The sequence below is a fragment of the Boleophthalmus pectinirostris genome, unplaced genomic scaffold (assembly GCF_026225935.1).
Source record: "Boleophthalmus pectinirostris isolate CB_2022bp ecotype Guang Dong unplaced genomic scaffold, ASM2622593v1 HiC_scaffold_10, whole genome shotgun sequence".
Lineage (NCBI taxonomy): Eukaryota > Metazoa > Chordata > Actinopteri > Gobiiformes > Gobiidae > Boleophthalmus > Boleophthalmus pectinirostris.
In genome coordinates this window covers 27,711,215-27,736,600 of record NW_026570971.1, presented here as the reverse complement: position 1 = coordinate 27,736,600, position 25,386 = coordinate 27,711,215, and the positions used below count along the sequence as shown (strand labels likewise).

Genomic DNA, 25,386 nt, shown 5'->3' with positions numbered 1-25,386 from the left:
ATTTGTCATGTTCCAGTCTCGTCACAAAAGTGAGTCTCTCCATTTGGGAGATTTCTTTAACCAGGTCTATCCAATCTTTCAGTGTAGGTGATTTATCTGTCATCCATTTTTTTTGGTTATTGATTTTTTGCTTTCCACCAACAATATATTCCACGTGTATTTTTTACGAGCTCCTTTAATGCAGTCTGGCTGTTTGCCTAAAAACATATATTCAAAATTTAAAGGTATGTTTGGTCCAAAAACTTTATCCACACTTTGTTTAATTTCCTCCCCAGTAAAGAGACAATTTAGCACCCTAACCCTCTAAAAAACATGACCTGCCTATTTCATTCCACGTAACCTCTAACATGATGAGTCTGCATTTGAGCCTTTCTGTGCCGGTGTTTAAAAGAAACGCACCACAAACTGTTGTCGAAGTTTTCAGCTTGTCCAAGAAAGGGTGGAAGTAAAAGGCTGGAGACCAACTGGATGTTTTAAGCACGAGAAGTTTATTTACCACCAATAATACAGGCCCGGGGGAACTTGAAAAGTCAACATAGCATGATTTCAAAAGAGAACATGGTATGATCTTTGCGTGTTCAAGTCCCTTGACTCTGTTTCCAAAAGAGGAGGCTTATAAAGCAACTGGTGAGACTATGAAGGCCAGTAGACACCAGTGAGTCAGCATTTAGTGAGACTATGAAGGACACCAGTTTGACAGCAATATGCCACAATTTAGACAATGGTTTGCCAATGGTATTCCAAGGGAGGAAGATCATGGTGTAAATATAGCTTTTGTGAGTCAATGTTAAGCTGAGATGTACGTGGAAGATAAATTACAGTCTTATAGTCTTCTGGAACAATCATTTTTGGGGTCAATATTTATCATGGGTACTTTTCTTTGTACTAGTGGAAAAATGTAGTTTTTGTTTTTGTGTTCTAGAGTGAGATTTGAGTTGTATTATGAACGTCTTTGACTATACACAAGCAAACTATGTAAATGTACATCGAGTAACTTTTCTGGTGGAGGATCCGTCAAATGTTTTTCTTCATTGAGATGTTTTTGCTTTGTCTGGAAAGTTTCACAGTATGACATTAAACCTTTCTATCTTCATGGAGACCAAACCAGACCAAGTGACAAGTCAAATCTGCGTAGAGGCGATCCCGCTCACAGTCAGAATGCCTGTTTTTCTAGGTATTTTTGAGCTATAAACCACCTGTAATTGAATAAATGTAAGGTAGAAATGTTTAATGTCATACTGTGGAACATTCCAGGCAGAGCATTGACATAACCATAGCAACAAGCAGGTGACGGACCAAAAAGTTACACAATGCATCTTTAAATATTGTTGTGACGCTTTGCCCAATCAGCTTCATATATTTGTTTTGACATTCCAATGGTTTCCGAATCATTAGCGTTCCCTGATGGAGCCTTATTGATGTGTAGCTCTCATTCAGACATTATAAATCTCCCGTTAGCCAGGTTAGGTGAGACGCTGCAGTTAATCCTAATTATAAACACTTGTGAATGTGTGGAGGCTCTGAAGTTCATTTCTGCCGTTCTCCAGTGAGCCGCTCCTCTGAATAACAAACACAAGACGGATGAGAGTTTGAATCTGGGCTCTTAATTAGTCCATTACCAATAAACCATTTGTTCTTCTTTGTAAAACAACCCCCAGCAACATTTATTTAGCTCAATCAGGGCCGCTAATCAAGAACAAGAAGGATTACACTGGTGTTTTCTTTAGATTTCGACCCAAGATGCTTTACACTAATCTAAAAGGATGTCATGAATTATGTTTAAATTGGAAAATGAAGTCATCAGCTGGACACTGGACAAACTGCTCTCCATTATGGACACTGCTGCTCATCCACTGCACCAGGCTAAAGAAGGACAGAGGAGCTCATTCTCCAACAGGCTCCTACAGCTCCACTCAAACAGTGAGAGATACACGACTACATTCAGACCATACTCCATACAACTGGACAACAACTCACCCTTATGTAACAGATAATACTCCCTACAAATGTACAACAACTCACCTTTATGTCAGAGATAACCTTGTTCCATATCAATCATCATACCACCTTTGCACTGTTTCTCCAAATGACCTCTGGTATATAACAGAGAGATATTTTTATATTACTCTATACTTATGCACATACATTTAAATAAATAATGCCTTAATTAACACGAGTCTCTACTTTATTTTAATATTACCATTTATATTTTTGCTCTTTGTTAATATAATTGCAATATATTGTGACGTGTGAGCTACTTTGTCCAAATAATTGGCCTTGTGGATCAATATTTTTCTTTAGTTTGTGTAAGTCTAAGTCAGCGGTTTTCAATAGGTGAGGTGTGCTTCCCCAGGGAGGAGCCAAAGAGCCACTGGGAAGGCGCGACACAGGCGGACTAAACCAGGACTGATCCCAGGACTGAACTAGGACTAAACCAAGACTAAAGCAGAACTGAACCAAGAACCAGAGCTCCACGCCTCACGGAGGTAAGCACAGCCGTCGTCTGATCACGCTTTGTGGACACCCTGCTCTGCAGGCTTGGGGTAGAGCACTGCTCTCCCACAGGTCCTGACACAAAACAGTGTGGCGCAGGACACATTTTGAAAGCTTATTGAGGGTGCAGTTGGGACAAAATATCGCAGACGAGGGTGGGAGCATGAATAAAAATTACAATTCTTTGTGGGTGGGAGTGGGACTGCACAATAGGTGTGCGGGCGGGAATGAGACTGAAAATTCTGTCCCGTGCAGACCTCTAACTTGGGGTTTTCCCTCTCTCTCTCAAGTCCAAGATTAGTCCCGGTTTAGTCCTGGTTTAGTCCTGTTACCTACTGATGTTCAGTGATGTTAAAAGTCGCAAAAATCATTTATGAATGCACTTTTAAAAAATATGAAAATACAATATTAAAAAATATATATTATCAGTTGTTATTGAAACTCATCATTACCAGAAACACAAAAGATGAATTTACTATTTATTTATTTAAAATCAAATCAGATTATCTTCCACTTTACTTTTCACCTCCACTTGTTTCCATTTCCATATGTTCACAAACTTTCCCTTGCAACTGATGTCATCAACATTCACATTGCTCTATGTGAAGCTCTGTTACTCTACTTAGACTTGAATCCGAGCTTTATTTTACCACAATCTGACCATTAGCTGGAACTACAGGCGAGCTGATTTTGTGCAGTTAAACAAGTCCCTCTCAGTACAGTCAGAAGCTAGCCAAAATTATCCAACAGTTTTTCAGTTAGTCACTCTTGCCTTTTTTGTTGAAAATCAAACACCAAAACAGGATCACGAACACTCGTATTGATCACAGGCTCCTGAAATAGTTTTTATTTTTTATAATCCATTTTGTATTATTATATATTTTTTTCAGTCTAAAAACTTTCCTTATATGTGCATTGTGTTACCATGGTAACTGCTGAATATTCCTCCTATATAAACGTACATGCAGTAGCAAAGATGCAAAAAAAAACCAAGGCACTCACTGGTTCAAAATAAAATGCCTTTATTAGTTTACGGCATGTCTTAAAGGTTGTATAGAGGATTTTCCAAGGAACGAGAAATCCAGCGACTGTTTGTCCTTTTTCAAATGTTGCGCATGCGTGAAACCACCCCCCCCTCCCCTACAGCTCCTACGTAGAAACGCCTTCTCCCGCCTCCTCTTTACGCCAGAAACAGGTTTGTTTACAGCCGGTGAGCTGCACATGACTTGTAAACAACTAACTACAGTGTTGGTTAGGCAAGACGGAGAAGTGAGGAGCGGGGGGAGGGGGGGCGCGGACATTTCGTTCGCGGACGAGAAGTGAGGAGCAGGGAGAAGAGCGGAGCAGGGAGAGGAGAGAGGAGAGGGGAGCGGTGCGCGGAGATTCCGTGCCCGGAGAAGTGAGGAGCAGGGGGAAGAGCGGAACGGGCAGCGGGGACAGGAGTAGGAAAGGGGTGCAGAGAAGAGTGCGCGGAGATTCAGTGCGAATGAACTAGCTACAACACGCAGCAGCAAGCGGACTCTTTCTTTGCCTTGAAAATTACGTTTTCAGACATAGGATATCGCTTTCGTGTCCTGAAAAATGTTTGTCTAGCTCTTGGAAATAAAGTACGTTTTCATAATAAGCAGAAGTTACCTGTCCAGGAGTAATTTGTGGACCAGTGCGTCAGTCTTTAGACCCTGCGTCTGCTTCAGTCGCGCCATCGCTGGAATGAATCTTCAAGAATCACCTTAGTTTGGCTTCGCTGCTTTTCCCCTTGTCTTCTTCTTTCAGCGACCTCAAAAACTGACTTTCTTCTGCGGCTAACTGCTCCTGGATTCTTGTCTGCCATTGCAACAAACTTTGTGCTAACTGCGAGGAAGATATAGGTAAAAAAAAGCCGCTAAGAACTGTTGCGTTGGTGGAGTAAACAGCGTCTGTGCGTCTTGCGTCTGTGAACTGCGTGACAGGCGTACGTAAACCACGTACCGGCGGCGCGCAGGCAAGTCAGTTACGCTAGAAACGTAGGGAGATTGATTGACAGCCTGTCAGCTCACAGATAACGAGTCAGTGTCGTTATCTATTGGCAAATGTTTAGCCCCACCACGTCCAGAGTTGATGAATTTTTATTCTCTTTTTTTTGGTCATCATAATTACAAGGCTACTGCACCTCTATAATCTATCATTGACAACTTGAAACAAAAAAAACAAAACAAAAATCCTCCATACAACCTTTAATGGACAAATTAAAAAGTCCCGACGCGTTTCAGCCTATGGCTTTCCTCAGGGGACAAACAGAACTGAGAGCAAATCATGTGAATTAAATACAAAAACCCACCAATAGGGCGGCTCCACCTGGAAGAGGAGGAGTGGAGACTCACCTGTGGACACCACCTAATAACACCACAAGATGGCAGTGTGAAAAAAGTAGAACATCATAGAGAATATAAAAATGAAATATTTACAAAAAAAAAAATATAATAAAATAAAATATATACAAAATATACCATGCAGTATAAAAAATGCCACGCAGTTATAAAAACACAGAGAAGTCCAAATCTTCATTAAGCCCAGGATATTTTGTTGCCTGCAATTTAAAGATCCAATAAGTTTCACATTGTTTAAGTTTAGCAATCCGGTTTCCTTTTCGTAACGAGTCTGGTATATGGTCAATTCCTTGTATCTGTAGATTCGATGGGTTACTGTCATGAAAGTCCAAAAAGTGTCGGGCCATAGGATAATTGGTATTGGCTGTGCGGATAGCATATTTATGCTCAGCCAAGCGGTCTTGTAGGCGTCTTTTTGTCATCCCTACACAGAATACCTTACAAGTAGGGCAAACAAGTCTGTAAATAACAAAAGTTGTTTTGCAGTTGATAAAATGTTTTATTGTGTATTCTTTTTGTGAATGATAGTCCAGAAATGACTTGGTTTGACATACGTTTGTGCAGTGGGGGCAGCGGTTACATTTAAAAGAACCTGTTGGTCAAGGTCCAAGCCAAGTATGTTTAGGTGCTGGTGGCTGGTAGCTGTGGACCAGTTTGTCGTGGAGAGTAGGGCTTCTTTTAACGCTAACCAAGGGAGGCTCTGGGAAGATTTCTTTCAGTGTCTCATCACTCTCAATAATGTCCCAGTTGTTTTTGATAATTTGCTTGATTTTGTAAGCCTCATGGCTGAATTTGGTGCTAAACATGACACGTTCATGCAGTAGCGTACGTGCAAAGTGACACCAAAGTGTGAATATGATCCAGACCGGTGCAACTACTTTGAATACCTATGGCATAAACAAAACAAAATAGTCTTTCAGAACATTAAGTGATATGCTGGACCAACACGCCCTGCTTCAGTCTTTTTTTAAATTAAATATTGAATCCCATTATCGCTGTGTCTCTTCTTCACTTGTTTTGCTCCAAGTCACAGATTCAGTCAACAGTACATCTTGTCCCCAGTTTCCTGAATTCGAGAGGCGCAGTTAGCTTGGAGACTCGGAGTGAGAATCTTGTAAAGGAAACGAAAATATCCACAAGATGCGATCCGCCAAACCGCCCACACAACACGACAGACCAGAGAAGAGCAAAGAGAGGAGAGAGAGAAAGGAGAGAGGACAGAAGAGAGAGGAGAGCAGAGAGAGGCCTGTACACTCCCATCCAGGGCACTTCTGAACCTCTGAATCATGTTTACCACCTACGTCCATCCTCTCTGCGTCAGCGCCACAATAACAGAATAAAAGGAATAATAAGAGTTAAAGTTAACGCCGAAGGAAAGTTAAAACTGTATTTTACTTCTATGGTTTATTAATTGGTAACGTAACATATTTAGATCACTGTGTTACCTTTTATTTTTACGTTCACGAAAAACAACTTAAGATGTTTTAGTCTCCCCTTCCTTTGCTCTCTGCGTTAAGTCACTACCCCTTCAGAGAGCTATAACAATACAATCCTGCTAATTAAACTACTGCACATTACATCAGGTTTGTCAAGATGCTGTGCTTTTTACGCTGTCTTTAAAATCAAACAAACACAAACTGAACTTGTTTTTGCTCCTAAGCTGTATATATGGTGTTTTAATAACATTGTCTACCGTTCCTAGTGTTTTTAATCCAATTTAGTGCAAAATACACATGTTATTTGCAGCATTCTTGTTAAAAACGTATACAATTAGTGTGTTCTGCCTCCAGCGGCCATTGCGATTTCAGGTAGTTGGTGACATCACAGAAGACTGCCCTGATTACAGACAGGTGTTTCTGATCACAAACACCCGGCTGCAAGGACAGAGTTTGAAATGTGGATACCTGTTTGACCAATCACACTCTTGCTTTTACCTCCAGACCCCGCCCCTCCTCCTCTCTCACTCTCTCCTTTAGTCCTCCAGGTACTGCCCAATTTAGCAGCTCTATTTGAAATGTGCTTGTGGGAGGAGTTTAGTCGCACTTTAAAAATGTAGCTGGAATGGACTTGATTATAATCCGTGTATCATTTGTTCTTCAATATAAAACCAAAAATAAGAAAATGAAAAAATAAATATTTTCTTCATTATTTGTCTCCAAAACCAAAATGAAAAAACGGATAACAATCGATTTTGTGTTTAAATGAAGAATGGGAAAAACGGAAAACAGCCATTTCCCGTTTCTGTGATTTAAACTGATGCCGGACTTTTGCGCCGCATACGGACTGAACCAGGACTAAACAGGACTAAACCAAGACTAAACCCTTTTCAGTCCTGGTCTGGTCTCGGTAACAGTCCTGGTCTGGATCCCGGTCTCAGTCCCCGTCTCAATCACGGCCCTTAGTCCTGGTCTCAGTCCCGGTCTGGTTGGACCTGGTTTAGTCCTGATTCAGTCCGTATGTGGCGCAAAAGTCCGGCATCACAGTTTAAGTCACGAAAACGGGAAACGTCTGTTATCCGTTTTGTCCATTCTTCATTTAAACACAAAATCAAAAACTGAAAAAACTAATGATTATCCACTTTTTTCTTTTGGTTTTGGAGACAAATAATGAAGAAAATTGTTGTTTTTTCATTTTCTTATTTTTTGTTTTATATTGAAAAACGAATGAACGAATGATACACGGATTGATTATCAAAACTATTTTTTATTCCAATCTTGCTAGAGTAAAACACCCGCCTATTAAAGTGCAGATGTTTACATATTTGCTTTCATTTTTTCCCATTTATAGAGGCTTGGAGCAACAATCATCCTTGGAAGCTGGATTTGACAAGAGGGAAACCCTTTTTATAGCTTACACTCAAGGTAAGGTGATGTTTGGTCATTATTGCACAAGCTGTGAAGCATTTTACCAATGAATATACCTCAAATTGAATAAATAAAAACTAAATGCATTTAATGTTGTATTGTGGAACATTGTAGATGAGCAGGTGCCTTGACTCTTGACCAGAAAAAGTTATATAGTTCACCTTTAACAGACTCAGTGAAGGACTAGTGATTCATTATATTTGTTTTGAAAGAACAAACAGTAGAAGAGGAGAAGCAGACAGAAGTCAAACACAGGGCAGAGGCAGGTCTGTGTTAAACATGAGGATGACGGGACTCTGAGTGGCCTGACGTTACTGATTAATGAACCAGGAAGAGAAACTGCTACAAACCTTCACAAGTAAACACAAGGCTGAGTTACACAACTAGTATGGTTGTAAATACACGGGTGGGAAATGGCATATTAAAATGTATTATAGACGAGTGGATTTGCATGTTGTTTGGCTGTGGTTACTATGGTACACAACATGCAAATATGAGAATATCTAGTATTTTTGTGACTAGTCCTTGGGGGAAAGTACTACTGGGTTGTGTAATGTTTTGTTACATCAAAAAGACATATTTTTGGTGTTCATTTATTTTGTTTTTCAATTGTATAAATATTAAAGCTATTTAAACTAGAGCGATTTAGCAGGCCATAGGATTCAATGTGTAATCAGTGAAAAAATAATGTAGATAATGATAGATTTAAAACTCAAAATGCCAAATATGTATGCAAGGAGGAGTTTGATGTTATGTAGTTGTCCTGGCTTAATGCATACAATATTAGAAATACTAAAATGAGTTGACTTGAGTATAAACCTTAACCTATCTTGTCTCATCTGGTTTAAGCTGCGCAATAGTTATGATTAGACTAATAAAAATAGAAAATGACGTATTTATTTCTTAAATACAGTGCCCCCCATGTGTGCAAGTTTTCTGTGTTGAGGTATTCTGCTTTTGAACTCACTAATACTTAAAAAAAAGATTTTCTTCAACTTTTTTTCTCCTACAAAATGCCACTTAAGTAACATATCGGTAGTAAATATTTATCATTTATCTATCCCAGCAAACCAAGTAATATTTAGAAAAAAACATGAAAACCTGTCATACGCACTTTCACAGTAAAGAGAAGACGAAACACTCGCCCAACAGTCTCCACACTGCTCGCTTCAGATAAAGTAGGTAAATAGAGCAGGGCCATAGAGGCAGTGGTCTGTAAACTGTGAGAGAGAGAGAAAGAGGAAGGAATGTCTGGGGCAGTTTTGGCTGAGGGGGTCTGAGGGTCTGAGGGGACACCGGGGAGGAGGGCGCCATTCATTAATCCGCCCCTCCGACCCCCTCCCACCCCTGACGTGCTGATGAATGAGGGCTGAGAGAGGGGGAAGATGGGCTTCAGCCAGCAGTGCGGGTGGTCACATCAAGCGTTAAAACTTAGTTAAAGGTGCATTGTGTAACTTTTCTGGTGGAGGATGTTGTTATTATGGTTTCTGGAATGTTTCACAGTATAGTAAACCTTTCTATCGTCATTGTGAGCAAGCCAAACCAAGTTACAGGTCAGATCTGTCAGATGCTCACAGTCAGAATGCCTGTTTTTCTCTGTATTTTTGAGCTATAAAATATAATTGAAATACAATTGAATAAATGTAAGGTAGAGCCGTTTATGTCATGTTGCGGAAGATTCCAGGTGATGGGTCCCCAACCAAAAAGCGACATAATGCACCTTTAAAGCTCCCATATTGTGCCAAATTAACTATGTGATGCAGACTTGGTTTGGCCCTATTCTAGTCCAGGTTCAGTCCTGGTCTAGTGCAGGTTTAGTTTTGGGTTTAGTTCTAATTTGATCCTGTTTTTGACATGGAGTGTGTACAAGTGTTAGCTAGGCTGGCGCCACCTAGTGCCTCCGCTCAACTTAATTTCTCTCCAGCAACTAGGTCAGGAATCAAAATACAACAGACGGTTCGCAAAAACCCCAGAAGTGCAAGTTCGGGAACCAGACAATCAGCGAAGAGTGATATATTCAGTGTTGTCAACGTTTCCAGAGATCGAGGATTTAAAACCGGAATAAAGAGAATGTTTGGTGAATTTCATCATGGGGAAAGACGTTATTATCCTTCTTCCTACAGGATTTGGGAAAAGCTTAATATACCAGTTAGCTCCGTTAGCGGCGCATTACATACGTCATGACCAAATAACAGCGAAGTACCCACCTACCGTCAAGCGAATGAAATCTAAAGCTGTGAGGTCAGACGGTTTGTACGAAGTGAAACGAAGTAAAACCAGCTGATGAATCAGGCTATACAAGTATTGCTGCGGCTTTATTAATGTAATGTACTATTACTTATTTGTTATTCAGTTAAATTTATTCCTACTACTGTGGAAAATGAAATAAAAATCCGATCTACTACTTTTAAAATAGTAAGTAGTAAAAAACATATGACAGTTGTTTCCCGTTCTCATTTCCCCTCTCAAAGTTGTATTTAGAGTGATTTGTGCATATTTGAGCAGCTTTTATTCACTTATTTTCAAGACGCCATATTGCTGATCAACTCCAGTTTTCATCACCACTGGCATACACCCACTTCTCTGCACTTACTTCATTCTCCAGTTTATTTTCTAAATCGGTGATACGCGAAGGATTTGGCAGCGTTGTGTAGTCATTTTGGTACAAATGAAAAAAAAAAAAATCATCTGCTCCCTAGTGTGATTTGCAGCTATCCATAAAATGCGCAAGTTATAATGATAGATAATCCATGGCTGTCCTAAATTATAACTATATAACAGACTCAAGCACATTATGTCTTTGAATTATTTGTCAAGATATATTATTTTCCTTTTTAAGTCCACTCCACAAGGCATAATATAAGACCTTTACTAGTGCATTAAATCCTGTTTTGTACGTGCATACATTTTTAAAAAGGTGATGCTGATTTACTGACCTTTTGAGGCTTGGAACGAGGCGGTATCTTGAACTTCTGCAGAAAAACAAAATGAAGTGAAGTGAATCAGAACACATTATCATTTAGATTAGAAAAAGAAATACGGGTAACTTCAGTATATTATCAGTTTTATTTTATCCGGAGGCCATACGCGTAAACAAGGTATGGCAGTTCCAAGTTCGTTCTATGGCTTTACACTGCCATCTAGTGGTGAAATTTAAACAGTATTTCATTACAAATAAAAGTGACTAAGGGACTGATTAATATATAAACTTATTTTTTGTGAATCGCAAGCTGCTTTTCAAGATGGACTGCAGAGTTATTGACAAAAACATCTTAAAGGTGCATTGTGTAGCTTTTCTTGTGTAGGTTGAGTAAAATGCTTTTCTCTATGGAGATGTTATTGCTTTGTCTGGAATCACAGTATCTATCTTCATGGAGACCAAACCAGACCAAATTACAGGTCAGATCTATGCAGAGGCAACTTCGCTTGCTTCAGAATGCCTGCTTTTCCGGGTATTTTTAAGCTATAAAACCACGTGTAACTTAATAAATGTAAAGTAGAACTGTTTATTATCCTACTGCGGACAATTCCAGGAAAAGCAATAAGATATCCATAGAAACAAGTACCGGTAGGAGACAGACCCCAACCAAAAAGTTCCAAGTGCACCTTTAAACATCATAATTTGTCTCAAGTGAAATCATGATAATTTGTAACTATTTATATACAGTAATGGGATACTTGTAATGTATTTCGCTACAGAATCCTGACTACCTTGTTTAAAATGTGTTTTTTAATCTATCCTCTTACATGGGCCAACACTGTATTCTGAAAATCTGAATTACTTTTATGTCAAATTGCATTATATAATAGTATAAAAGTATGACATATAATTACAAACAACTTTATTTTGTTGTTATGCCTTAATCTATGTCTAAATAACTGCATTTCTTACTAATACTGTGCAGTTCAAAGCCAAAATCACATATAAAGTAATAAAGTACCGCCATGCGTTTCCTTTAATTTACAAAAGTATCTGTATTCTGAATACCACCAAATGAAAGTTAGTATTCAGAATATGTATTTTAGGTACATGTATGCAGTTACTTCTCAACATTATTTATATATTGTGGAAGAATACACTTATTATAACATATTGGTTTTGTTATATGATCCATCTTATTAAATCAAAGTCAATGTTATTAATTAGAGTAATAATTGAAATCATGATTAAAGAAAAAAAAAAAAAATAAAAAATCTACAAATTTTCAAGCCCTGTTTTAAAGGTGCATTGTGCAACATTTCTGGTGGAGGGTCCATCACCTGCTTGTCTCCACGGAAATGTTATTGCTTTGTCTAGAATGTTCCACCAGAAAAGTTACACAATGCAGCTTTTAAATATGTAAAATAAATGTTATAAGCATTTCAACATTTCCTTTTCCACTCACCGCGGCAGATGCTTTCTCTGCATTTATGTCCTTTAGCTTGGACTTGTACAGGATCCATCTGTAACGCAATTCCTCCATCTGTGGGTCGTCCTGGTCCTCAAAAGAGACACGGAGCTCCTGGAACAGTTCCTGACCATAGGGTACATTATTTCTCAGGGCCTAGAGGGGTAAACCAAAGATATATTTTATTATATGTTTATAACTAAGAACAATATACATTAACTGAATACATTTTAAAGGGACCATACACACTATTTTCTGATCTATGTAATGTTTCTTCCTCATCAAAAACATGCCCAGAGTTGTGTTTTGTTTTATTTACACATGTGATTCACACACATTCACACAAATCCTACATATTTAGCCTGTGAATTTCTCTCAAACTGATAAGTGATAACTTGAAAACTGCCACTTCATGACATCAAAAGGTGGAACAGGAACAGAGAGACTAATTATAAAGGATTTTCCAGACATGTGTGAATGAAACAAAACACAACTCCATGTATGTTTTCGCGGCGGTAACAGCATTATAACATGTTCTTAAAGCTCACAAAAGTCAAAAAAGCCATTTTAACACTTTGTATGTATATTGTTCAACCACAAGAGGTCAGTGTAACATTATTCTTCTGAAACCTCTAACTTGGTATTTCCATCTTTAATATAGCTCATATTATCAGTTTATCACAACTTAATTTCAGGGTTTTGAGTTTACATTACATAATTATATTGGCCTATAGTGTTGAACTGAGATGAGGCAACTAAAAAGAATATTGTTAATAAAAGCCCTTTATGGAGTCTTTGGATCATAAAAAAATTATACAGAACAATAAAGGGCTTTTTACTCCTCATTGGTAATCAAATTCAACATTTGTAGGATTTTCCTTTGGGATATTATTTTAAAGGTGCAGTGTAACTTTTCTGGTGGAGGGTCCATTAAATGCTTTTCTCCATGGAGATGTTACTGCTTTGTCTGGCATAAAACCTTTGTATCTTCAAGACCAAACCAGACCAAGTTACAGGTCAGATCTGCGGAGAGGCAAAGTCGCTCACAGTCAGAATGCCTGTTTTTCTAGGTATTTTTGAACTACAAATCCAAACAAAACGCAAAATTAGCCTTGTCTAAAAATGTTACATGATGTACATATGTTCCATTAAAAAAGAAAAGTGAAAAAAAAAAAATAATATTAAATGCAACAGATCAGTGTTTCTCAACCTGTGGTACGTGTACTGTTAATACATGTACTGCATCTGGTGATACACAGGGTCCTCTGTAGTTTCAATATTTGTTTATTTTGTAAACAGATTGATATTTATTGATATTTTTGTCCTCCTTTGGGTTAATTAGTTATTAGAACCATATACATGGCTTTAGTCTCATTTTAGACAATATTTAGCTCTGGATTAGACCTGATATAACCCAGTTTTAGACCTGGTGGCACTCAAAATGCCAAATATTATTACTTACACTTTATACTTGGTGTGAAAATTTGAGAACCACTGCGTTAGGGCAATACTGTCTCCTAAATTTCTACTATATTAAAAAGCACTATTGACAACATTGCCAAAATTGTTTCTACCAGTACCACAGGCCGCAAAGAAGAAGGAAAAAACCTTTTACCCGGAGCTTGGCCTGGTTGACCTTGATCTCCTGAGCACTCAATGGACCAGAATACGATGCGAGAACCTCTGAGAGAACAGCATTTTCTTTTCGAAGCCACTCTTCAAACTCCCTCCACCTGAGTCTGTACCTCTCCCTCCCACCTCCTGTCTCCTGAAAAACAACACAGAGAACTCCTATTAGCAGTGGACCTGTCACAATAACAAATACTGAAGTGCTAAATACTGCTGAAGAAAATATAAATAAAAGATAATATAGAAGCCAAACCATTGATCAGAATTATCCTCCAAAAGGTATTCTACTTACAAGTACAAAAACACAAACTGTATAAATAAATAGCAGAATGAAATGTCAGTGTGTGTTTATAATGAGCTCATAATAACACTGTACAGCGCAAATCTCATTATAGTATAGAAAAATTATCAAAATTTCCCAACTAGTACAAAGAAAATGTATAAATATTGACCTCCAAAAAGTATTGTTCCATCTGTCATGTATTGAATAAGTTGATATAGTATTTATCGTGACAAGCCTAATTAGCAGCAGACAATAAATAAAAAGAAAGGCTGTGTAATAATCAATCCAAACCAATCAAAATCGCAGTTTGAGTTGCCACAATTATGAAATCACAAGTAGTTATTTATATAATAGAATGACCTCTGCAAAGAACAAAATATCTTGTTTTTTATGGATAAATCTTTGGGTCAGGGTTAGGATAAATCTGTAGGTGTAGTTTGGACATCTACAATCTTGTTCTCATCTCTGTAAAAATGTTGTTTCCTCATCAAAACATACTCGTAGTTGGGTTTTGTTTAATTCATAAATGTTAAACACACAAATCCTGCAAATTTAGGCTGAGTTGTCTCTCAAACTCCATACACCTTCACCAGAATCATTCGGATGATTTCAGCCTTTGAATTGCCAGTCTCTACTGAGCTAAATCTAAAGGGCATGACATCACAAGGTGGAACAGAGCATTTTAATCTTTGGAGATGCAGACAGACTAATAATACAGGGCTATCCAAACATGTGTGCATGAAAGAAAACACAACTCTAGGTAACAACATTAAAGCTCACAAGAGACAATTTTGTGGGACCTTTAAATGTATTTCAGTTTTCTATCAAAGTGAATGCTCCTAGAGTTGTAAACACATACCATAACAGAAATCTAATCATGCAATATAGTATAATGTCATGTACACAATTTACACTTTTTTTATTTACAGTTTCACTAATATCCCTCATTTGAGACAGAGATTGTGAAAAACTATTCATTGAAAAGGGTCATAGCAGCCCTCACCACAACTTAAGCTAGAATAAGGACTTTTGTGGAAAAAAATGCGGTTATAAAACCTCCTTTGTGACATTTTTGCTCGATACTTATCTGGAAATGACACAGCAGAACTACTATTCTGGCAGATTTTTCAAGACACAAAAAAGGTTTATATAATTGGCTATTAAATGTATAATCGATCTTTTTTTAGTTTTAGCAATTACCTCTTGTAAGCTTTAAACCATGTTAAAATGTTACCTCCTCAAAAACATATGCAGAGTTGTGTTTTGTTTCACCTTTAATAGATGTATCAAGAATTTTCGGACTTCCAGTCATTGCACAATGCATACTGGGAAGGATTTTCCAAAAAAGTGAGCATCAAACCGCCATGTTTGTTTTCCCAGTGGGATGCGTCTATTGACAAAGCCAGGCTTTTCTATTTTTTTGTAACCATATCGCTTTTGTTTCTGGTTCTGATATTGTCATATTTTAGTTTTGGGATTTGGACATTGTAATTGTGTGGTTGTTGGATGTCCTAACACCGGAAAACGGCTCGAGAAATTTGTTTGCAAACTCCATAACTGCAAAAGGGAATCAGATGTGTGTGACTGCAAACCTCCGTTCAAACTGTTTCCCTTCCCAACGGAATTGAAAAATAGTGAAAGGCGAAGGCGATGGGCAGTATTGATCCACAGGAAGGACGAAAAAGGAAACCTTTGGCTGCCTAAATCATCCCAAGTTTGCAGCAAACGTTTTGTATGTGGAGCACCATCAAAGCGGGATCCCGTTTGTTCAGTGAGAGGTACAGAAGACAAACAGACTGAGCTCGCACTTTCTTGTTTTTGTGGTTTTACAGCAACATCACGTCTTGGTCGCTTTGCAGTGGAAGGTGTTTCTTGGCAAACAGTTGGTTCCTTTCGCTTTGGCATTGACTTTTTAAATTCATAACCAAGGTGGAGCGAGGGATTAGGGTTTTGCTTTAATTTTGCACATACAAAATGTTTGCTGCAAACTCGGGACGATTTAGGCAGTGAAAGGTTTCCTTTTTTGTCCTTCCCGTGGATCAATACTGCCCATCGCCTTTACCTTTCACTATTTTTCAATTTTCGTTGGGAAGAGAAACAGTTTGAACAAAGGTTTGCAGTCACACAGATCCGATTCCCTTTTGCATTTGTGGAGTTCGCAAACAAATTTCTCGAGACGTTTTCCGGTGTTAGGACATCCAATAACCGGAAGTCCAAAATTAGTGATGGATGTATTATGAGTTCGTTTACATCTCAGTTCCACCTTGTGATGTCATGAAGCGGTAGGTTTCAAGTTAAAAGCTACCTTTTATCTTTAGTTCAGTAAAAATGATAAATTCCAGGGCTGAAATTATCAACATGATTCTAGTAAAGGTCTATAGAGTTTGAGAACACAGTGGAGCACTTCCTGTATTTCCAAATGACATCAGACAAGAGTGTTTTCTGTTTGAAGGAAGAACTAAATATGCAGGATTTCCTCAGATTTCTAACCTCATCACTGAGAGTTTGAGTCCCAGCCCCATCAGTTTGCTGAATGTTTCTCGTTGCTCTCGTCATCTCCATCATTCCCTGTTGGCCGGTCCTGTCAAATGAAGCCTATGGGACAAAAATATGCATATGAGTACAGGTACACAACATAAACATTCAACATGGGGGGGAGACGTAATAAAGTTTTTGGTTTCTGAACAAATAAGTGACATTTCAAAAAGTTTCAAAACAGTTAGAATTTCAGTCACAGTTTACAATCGATTTTGGAACACCAACTGACAGAGGATGCAGCATACTAAACAAGAAACACAGACCTAAGAGTCGCAGATTGTGACAAAAAAGAAAAAAAAAGTTATATCCTGATAACAATAATGAGAATATATTTTGGTAATCGAACAAAAATCTGCTGAAAAATCCTTTAAATGTATTTGTTGAGGTTTTAGTATTAGACAAACTAAAATAGATGAAGGCAACGCGAGGCAAGTGTATTGCACAATTTGTATTTCGCAAGGTAATTCAAAGTGCTTTTCAGAATAAGAAAGACATAACAATCACAATACAAACCAATCCATTTTGTAATTAAACATTTTTTTAAACTTATTTGGAAAGGGACATTAATGACAGCACTAAAAGCTCAGGGACAGTAAAATGCGAGACAGGCCTTTACTGCTTTTATTCTGCACTCTTCTTTTTTAAAGGTGCATTGTGTAACTTTTCTGGTGGAGGGTTTGTCAAATGCTCATCTCCATGGAGCTGTTTTTGCTTTGTCTGGAATATTTCACAGTATGGTATTAAACTTTTCTATCTTTATGAAAACCAAACTAGACCAAGTTGCAAGCCAGATCTGTGGAGAGGCGACCCCGCTCACAGTCAGAATTTGTTTTTCTAGATATTTTTGAGCTATAAAACCACCCGTAATTAAATAAATGCAAGACAGAGCTGTTTAATGTCATACTATGGAACATTTAAGACAGAACAGTGACACATCCAAAGAAATAAGCAGGAAAACTGTGTCAAGTTTAGGATGATTATTTATGTTTTGATTTTTCGTGAGATTTCAATGTCTTTCTTATTCTGTTAATCACTTTGAATTACTTTGTGCATGAATTGGGTTACATACTAGTAAATAAATAAAGTTCCCTTGCTTCCTCAAATTTTTACTACCTAAAATTTGAAGGAAGAGACATTGATTTGAAGTTACGAAACAGATTATTACCGATGAACGCTGTGACTCCTGTGTGGATGTACTTCTTTTGAACTGGACAAAAGCTCCTGCTCCTGCTCGTCTTCCTCCTCCGTAGCTTAGACTGTCTGCTGCTTCTGTACTGCCCTCTCTGTACCTCTGCCCTCCCTCCTCCTCTACCTCCTTTTTCTCCTCATCAGTCCTCATAGTCATCGTGGACTCCATCACCGATAAGACCCCAACTCGACTTCTGCCACTTCTGCTGTCTCCCATTTTCAAATTATCAATGCCAGCCTCTCCATCTACAATTACGTCTTTGGCACCGCTTTGATCTTTCCTTTTTCGGAGAATCCACGCGGGGGAGTCTGTCTCATCGTCACGCCAGGAAGGCCCGCTATCAGTCCCATCGCTACATGAAAGCCCAGCGCCCTTTTTGTTTTCGGAAGATGCTACGAAATGACCCCAAGGTTGTCCTTCCAGCCAGCTGCTTTGGTCGATAATATCATCTTCTTCAAAGTCCACTTCCAGGCTCCCTTCTGGTCCGGGGAGAGGCAGTTCTCGGTACACGTCACCTGACCTTTTCTCAGTTTGGCCGGTCGGACTAGAGCTACTTCCTGTGTTGATCTTGGTGTTTTCGCTAACTGAAATGTCCGCTGTAGAAATGTCTCTCAGCTTCCATGAATCAGCCTCGGTTTGCTCCATGGAGAATTTGAGTAACCTGGAAAGCACAGAAGAAAAAAAAAAAGTAAAAATTCAACATTTATCAGTTGGATATGTGTCTTTTCTACCTTTGGTTTGATGTTTGAAGTTTTATAACTAAAATATAAAAAATGTGGTATGTAGCACATTCAGTTTCTTTTTGAACATTTGAGGACAAATACTTATAATAGAAACGAAAATGATCAGAACAAGTTAGATAAAGATGTGTGTCAACTTTTAAAACATTCCCATTAAAGGTGCACTATGTTAGCCAGGCTGGCGCCACCTAGTGCCTCTGCTCACTTTCATTTCTCTCCAGTGACTAGGTCAGGAATCAGAATACACTAGACGGTTTGCAAAAACCACAGAAATGCATGTTCGGGCACCAGCCAATCAGCGAGGAGGAATGATTTCTGAGATTGAGGATTTAAAGTCGGTGTTACGACCCCAAAAGGTGAGTCCCAACATATTTAAAAAGGACACAGGAGTCAAAATATAGCTCTTTAATTTATTTTATTTATCGTTGGTTCTTAATTTTAAAAAAAAATGTTTTTAAAGAAATTTAATAACCCTCCCGCACCCCCAAAAAATAATGACAAGTAATGAACAGAAAGGTGGCCGGCCAAACAGAACAAAAAGGTGCAACACCAGGCACCCTAATAAACCAGGGTTACTCAAACATGTTTTTGAGGAGGTAACAGCATTATAACATGGCTTAATGCTCACAAGAGTAAATTTTGTATAATATAGGACCTTTAACATGATCCATCCAAGTTTGTCAATTTCTTCATATAATTCAAAGATGCAAAACAACACAGATTAGGTTAAAACATGATTAAAAACTCAGAAAGCCAAGTCAGCGTTAAGGTTTAATACATACTAGTAGTTCTTTCATACAGTATTTTTGCTGGATTACAAATTGACAAATCCACTTTCTTTTCTCTGCCTTTTGTTTGTGAGCGCTGTTAAGTCTTGAGTACCATTTCTTAACACATGTGGTGACTCACAGTGTTTTTTGCCCTTGAACTCAGCGCATCGTGAGAGCCATCTTGCTTTTGAGACTGCTATTTATTTATTATGTCTCAAGATGTCTCATTTATAGCTTTTGTTTCCATCCACAGAAGCTCCGTTGTCATGGAGATTAAGTGATAAAAGCAAGCAGTAAGAAAGGCATTTTGGTCACACAGACACTTTGATGGGAGTAATTCCTCAGATCCATCGAGACACCTTCATATTTTAAAGCTTTAAAGATGAAGTTTCACCTTTCAGCAAAACGTTATAAACTGGGCCACAAACATAATGGCCCGTGTTATAGGGCTGAACGATTTTGGAAAAATACGAGGAAAAAACAGCTATTTTCAGGCAACCATTGCGATTCATGTTTTAAAGGTCTTATATTACGCAAATTGATTCTTGCAAACTTTAAGCCATGTTATTATGTTGTTATCACATAAAAAACATACCTGTAGTTGCATTTTGTTTCATTCACACTAGGAATGGGCATTCTATTAAATTGTCTTAATCGATCGTCGGGAGAATTAATAATCGATTTTCGATTAATCATTAACGTAATTAAAATTATCATAATTATTATTACTATTACTAATCTGCATAAATAAACTAAACTTTACCACATATAAACCATAACCACTGTAGAGCCACACGGGCCCGTTTGACATTATAATGTGTTTAATGCAGCTTTGCGCACATTTATTTACGTTTTACAGAAATGAAACTTAAAACCACATGGCTAATTTGCATAAACTATAAGACAGACAGAGGGATGTTGATGATGGTGGTGGGTCTGTTCTGTGTGTGTGTCACGTTGGAAATGGTTCATGTTTTCAGAGATCATAAGTGTACAGGTTTAGCGCAGTTCTTTATTTAACAGTCAGTTCACTCACTTTATTTATTTTGGCTACTGTTATGATGAAAAGACTAGAAAATGTTTGTCTTTAGGACGCATGCGCTCTCAACTTTATGTTGCAGTAACCAGGATACTGCATATACACGCACCATGTCGAAACCGGGATACTCAAAAAAAAACGATCATAACCGGGACACTGATGTGCATGTAAAACATGCCGAAACATGGCACCGTGAGACTGCAACTCCAGTGTTTGTGCTGTCAGATGCACTCTCGTCTCCTTACGTACAGCAACCTACATTCGTTTTGTCGATTAAAAATTAATCTGTTTGACAAAATTCTTAATGATCAATTATAGATTAGTCGAATAATCATGCCCATCCCTAATTCACACATGTTTGAATAATCCTTTCTTATTAGTCTGTCTACACCTCCAAAGCTTTACATGCTCTGTTGCACCTTGTGATGTCATGAAGCAATAGTTTTCAAGTTAACAGTGACCTTTTACCTTTGGTTGTGTAAATACATGCAGTTCCAGAGCTGAAATGCTCCAAATTATTCTAATGAAGGTGCATTGATTTTAAAAACACAATGAAGCACTTCCTGTATTACCACATGCCATCATAAGGTGTTTTCTGTTTGAGAAATGAACTCAGCCTAAATATGCAGGATTTGTGTGTTAAACATGTGTAAATGAAGAAGGACGCAGAAGGTTACATAGTGCACCTTTAAAAGAGTCCAAAACAGTGCAAATGTGCTAATTACCCGTCCAGATTGAGAGTCATGTCGTACAGAGACATCCAGGACGCCCTCAGCCTCTCCATGTCCCTCTGGATGTGGACCCTGCCCTCGTCTGATGTCTTATCCAGCACTGAGCGACCTCTGACCTCTAACTTCTGCAGCTGGAACTCCTTCTCTGGAAACTCATCCAGGACTTTCTGCAGACAACAAGATAAAAAATACACAATGTCAAATATTTCATCAGTGGACAGTAGTGTTGTCACTGTACAAAAATGTAAACTCAAAAACTGTCTTTGAAAAATAGAATGTGATTTTCAACATTAAATCGTAGTACCGGTACTTTATTTTATGTTATCATAGTGTTCCATGGGTGTATACTAGTCTACAGCTTAAGATCATTCTAAAACTGTTCAGAAAAGGTTCATTTCTGTCCTCTGAATGTGACTGTTTTAGTATCGATGCCTGTTGAAATAGGTATCTAGTTTCAATAGTTTAGACAACCAGACAGGACAGTAGTTGAGTTCAGATTCTATAATTTGCGGTTATGATTTCTCTCAGGGCAGTGTGCAATTCTTAATTAGGGATAACTGTCCTTTTAACTACCCTCATTCGCAGTAGGGGTGAGCGATAATAAGAGCAATTAATATCCCTTTTATTTATTTAATTCTTATTCTGCTGACAATCATCAGAGCATATCTGAAAATCCATCTAATTTCAAAATAGACAATGGACAATATAATTAACCTGAGTGTGCAGAATTATAACTTTATACCATTATTTGAAAGATTACACTGCATTTAGTTTTATTTTTTACCCATTTCATTGTATTTGTGTGTGTGCGTGTGTCCTGCAGTACATACTAGAAGCTGCATTCACACAAAACACCAAAATTCTGACTGAACTGGGACTAAACCAGATTTAGACCAGGACTACAGCAGGACGAGAAGACAGTGAAACCAAGTCTAACTGGACTAAACAGGGGCCAACCCAGAACCAAACCAAGTGTAGCCTGAGTAGTTAAAAATAGTCCAATTTGCAACAATTAACAAAATGACAAAGCAATAATCACCTCAAGTATAGGCCTATTAGAAACCTTTTTATTCCAATCACTTAAGCTGTTTCTCTCAAGAGGAGTGGTACTTAAGTCTTACTCCCCAGAGACATTCATTGTTAAATATTGGAGTAATTGTAAAAAGTGAGACAATATTTCTTAACATCAGACTGGCTAAGCAATAATTATTACTAAAAAAAAAACTAGTATCGAAACTCATTTGAGCATGTATCGATAAAAAAAACTGACATTCAAAGGACAGAAATGAACCTTTGGAACAGTTTTAGAATGATCTTGAGCTGATTAGAAGAAGTGTAAGAGCACATAGACTAGTATACGCCCATGGACCACTCCGGAACCTACCAGGACCACTGAGGGATTACACAGATAGAAGTCCGCATGGTGACATAAAAGAAAGTACTACAATTTAGTTTTGAAAATCACATTCTACTGTCTAAACAAAGAGTGTTTTTATTAGCATCTTGGTATCAGAATTGGTATTGAGCTATTCCTAGTATCGAAATCGAGGTTGAAATTTTTGTATCATGACAACACTACTCATAAAACACAATTACTTTCTTCACCAAACAATACCAGTCTCTCAAAACAATAAAAAATACATCAATACTTTTCCAGCCAAGATGAGACTCAAAAGCTCTGACCAGGGGTTCTTACAGCTGTCTCCTCCACATAACACAAGCTTCAGTTGGGTAAAAAAAAAAAAAAGAAAATATTGGATTTGTTTTATCTTCCTTTCATCATTTCTTTTGGTGTAAGAGCCAGTTGTTCCCCTTCGCCTGCTGCTTAATTTCGAATAGCGCAGTGGGCTGGCCGTGTTTCTCTGTGGGATAAGAATTCTCCCCTGCGCTGCTCGGCTGAAGCCTGTTTCCATCTATCAAGAGTCGTAGGATCTGCAGTTAGCGAGGCCTGGGGAGTGTGGAAAATAAATAGTACTCGGGGAAGATGTGTAAAAATATTATTTCTTCGGCTATATCAACAGAGACTAGAAGCACAAGTGCATAAGAAGACATGTGGTGGAACGTAACAAAGTAAACAAACAATATTTGATGTACAAGTTTTAGGCATCTGTACTTTACTTAATTACATTTTACAGTGGATACTTTACTTTGACGTCACTACATTTGAGAGCAGGTGTCTGTACTTTCTACTCCAATATATTTTTGAACAGGATTGATAAGTAAAAAGTACTTTATGTTTTGAGACCTACTGAAATGGCGGAGACTTTGGTTTTTTTTGCACATTTAATTTGAGTTAACAAACCAGCTATGAGGAAACCAAATACCGTATTTTTCGGACTATAAGTCACTCTTTTTTTCATGGTTTGGTGGTCCTGCGACTTATACACCGGTGCAACTTATATGAGAAAATTTTCAGACTGACAGCCGCGAGAGGGCACTCTAGGCTTGTGTGTCAGGAGCTAGTACTTCTATTACTCCTGTAATGTCACTTTGCATTCTACTGTGCATGTCTCCTGCAGAAAAAGCCTTCTGTCCTGCTGCAAATAATGAAATATACAGTCGAAAACGGTAATCAAGCAGCAGAAAGAAAGTTTGGAGTGAGCGAGAAACTTGTGTGGGACTGGCGGAAAGTGGGAATGGAGAACACAGCTTCACAGCAACTGGGTGGGTGCACCATGCAACTTTTGTGGAAGTCACTGAATGAATCGACAAAGCCTGAACTTCAATGACAATCGAAACCATCCTGTTGGGATTCAGAAAGGTCGGAATAATTCTAACTGGAACTGATGCTGAGTCTGACGACAGTTACGCAGAAGAGGAAGCGGCACTCCGTTTACATCATGGATCTATGGTTTATCTCCAGAGGTCGCACAGAAGTGACACAGAGGACGAAGAATTCAATGAATGTAGTGATTTGGAGTGAGATCGTGAGTTTGGTAAACTTATGTTATGTTGTTTATGCTATAATTATCTGAATAACTGTTAATATGTTACATTAACATATTAACACCTATTCAGTCTGTTGTTCCCTGTTCCCTGTCTTTGATTTTAAAAAATACATTTCCCCAAAAATTGCGACTTATAGTCCGGTGTGACGTTATATATTTTTTTTCTGCTCATTTTTTAGCTGGTGCGACTTATACTCCAGATATACTTATAGTCCAGAAAACACGGTACACAAAAGTTGCTAGAAAAAATAAGAAATCAACTGAATCACTTAAAAGATGCCCAATTCTTTTTTGAAAATCACTTTTTGACACTTTAATTGTTCTAAAAATCTCTGCAAAATACTTTTACTTTTTACTCTTGAAGTAAATTTTTAAACAGGTACTTTAATACCTTTAATAGATTTTTTACGTTTTACTTTTGTATGTGTACTTTTACTCAAGCAACAAAATTTGAGTACTTCATCTCCCACTGAAAGGAATACATGTGGTTTCCAGTCCAAATATGGAGCTTTTCTTTCACTAGCTACTTTTAAGACCTGTCACGATATACAGACCATCTCAAACTTAGAATATCATGAAAAAGTTCAATATTTTTGGTCTCATTTCAGAAAGTCAAACCCATATATTATATAGAGTCATAACACATAGAGTGAAGCAGGGTGATCTCCTCCAAGCCACATTATATTGATGCAGTAATTCAAACCAAAGGAAGCCCAACCAAGTATTGAGAGCATAGAAATGAACATACTTTTCAGAAGTCTGACATTTCTGTTCATAATATTCTTTTTTTTATTGATCTTATGTAATATTCAAATTTTCTGAGACACTGAATTTTGGCTTTTCATTATCTGTAAGCTGCACTCATCAAAATTTCAAGAAATAAAGGCTTGAAAGCTTCACTCTGTGTGTCATGAGTCTATAATATATGAGTTTGACTTTCTGAAATGCATGACAAAAAATACTGAACTTTTTCATGGTGTTCTAATTTGTCAAGTCTATACTGTTAGAGAGAAATATTGTGATAAATTATAAAATAGAAACTAGATTATGCCACTAATGCAATAAGAAATAAAGCAAGATATTCCCAGTAAACCATTTAAAACACAGCATCATTTAGGGGCATAAGAAAAAATCAATTCAATGATATATCGCAATACTTCATTGGAAATTCTTGTATCAATTCAAAAAGCGTAAAGCTGTAACTAAATAAATAGTAGAATGAACAAATAATTAGCTTTGGGAGTTATTTATTCTACCCCCTCCAGCTCAAATTGTATCATAGTACAGAAAAACTGCTAAAAGCTTCTCACTAGAGCAAAGAAATTGTTTGCATGATAAATGAGCTCCAAAACCTATTGTTCCAGCTTTTACATATTGAACGATATGTCGAAATCGTAATTATCGAGAT

At 37.8% G+C, this 25,386-nt stretch overlaps 1 protein-coding gene across 1 annotated transcript in view; it reads right to left on the bottom strand.

Moving 5' to 3' along the window:
• Positions 1 to 25,386, bottom strand: part of syne3 (spectrin repeat containing, nuclear envelope family member 3) — a 67,121-nt gene that overhangs the window by 4,776 nt on the left and 36,959 nt on the right. Inside the window, 6 exon segments of the mRNA XM_020930693.2 lie at positions 10,660 to 10,695; positions 12,109 to 12,267; positions 13,727 to 13,879; positions 16,514 to 16,618; positions 17,727 to 18,411; positions 21,025 to 21,197. Of these exon segments, the coding sequence (XP_020786352.2) occupies positions 10,660 to 10,695; positions 12,109 to 12,267; positions 13,727 to 13,879; positions 16,514 to 16,618; positions 17,727 to 18,411; positions 21,025 to 21,197 (1,311 nt within the window).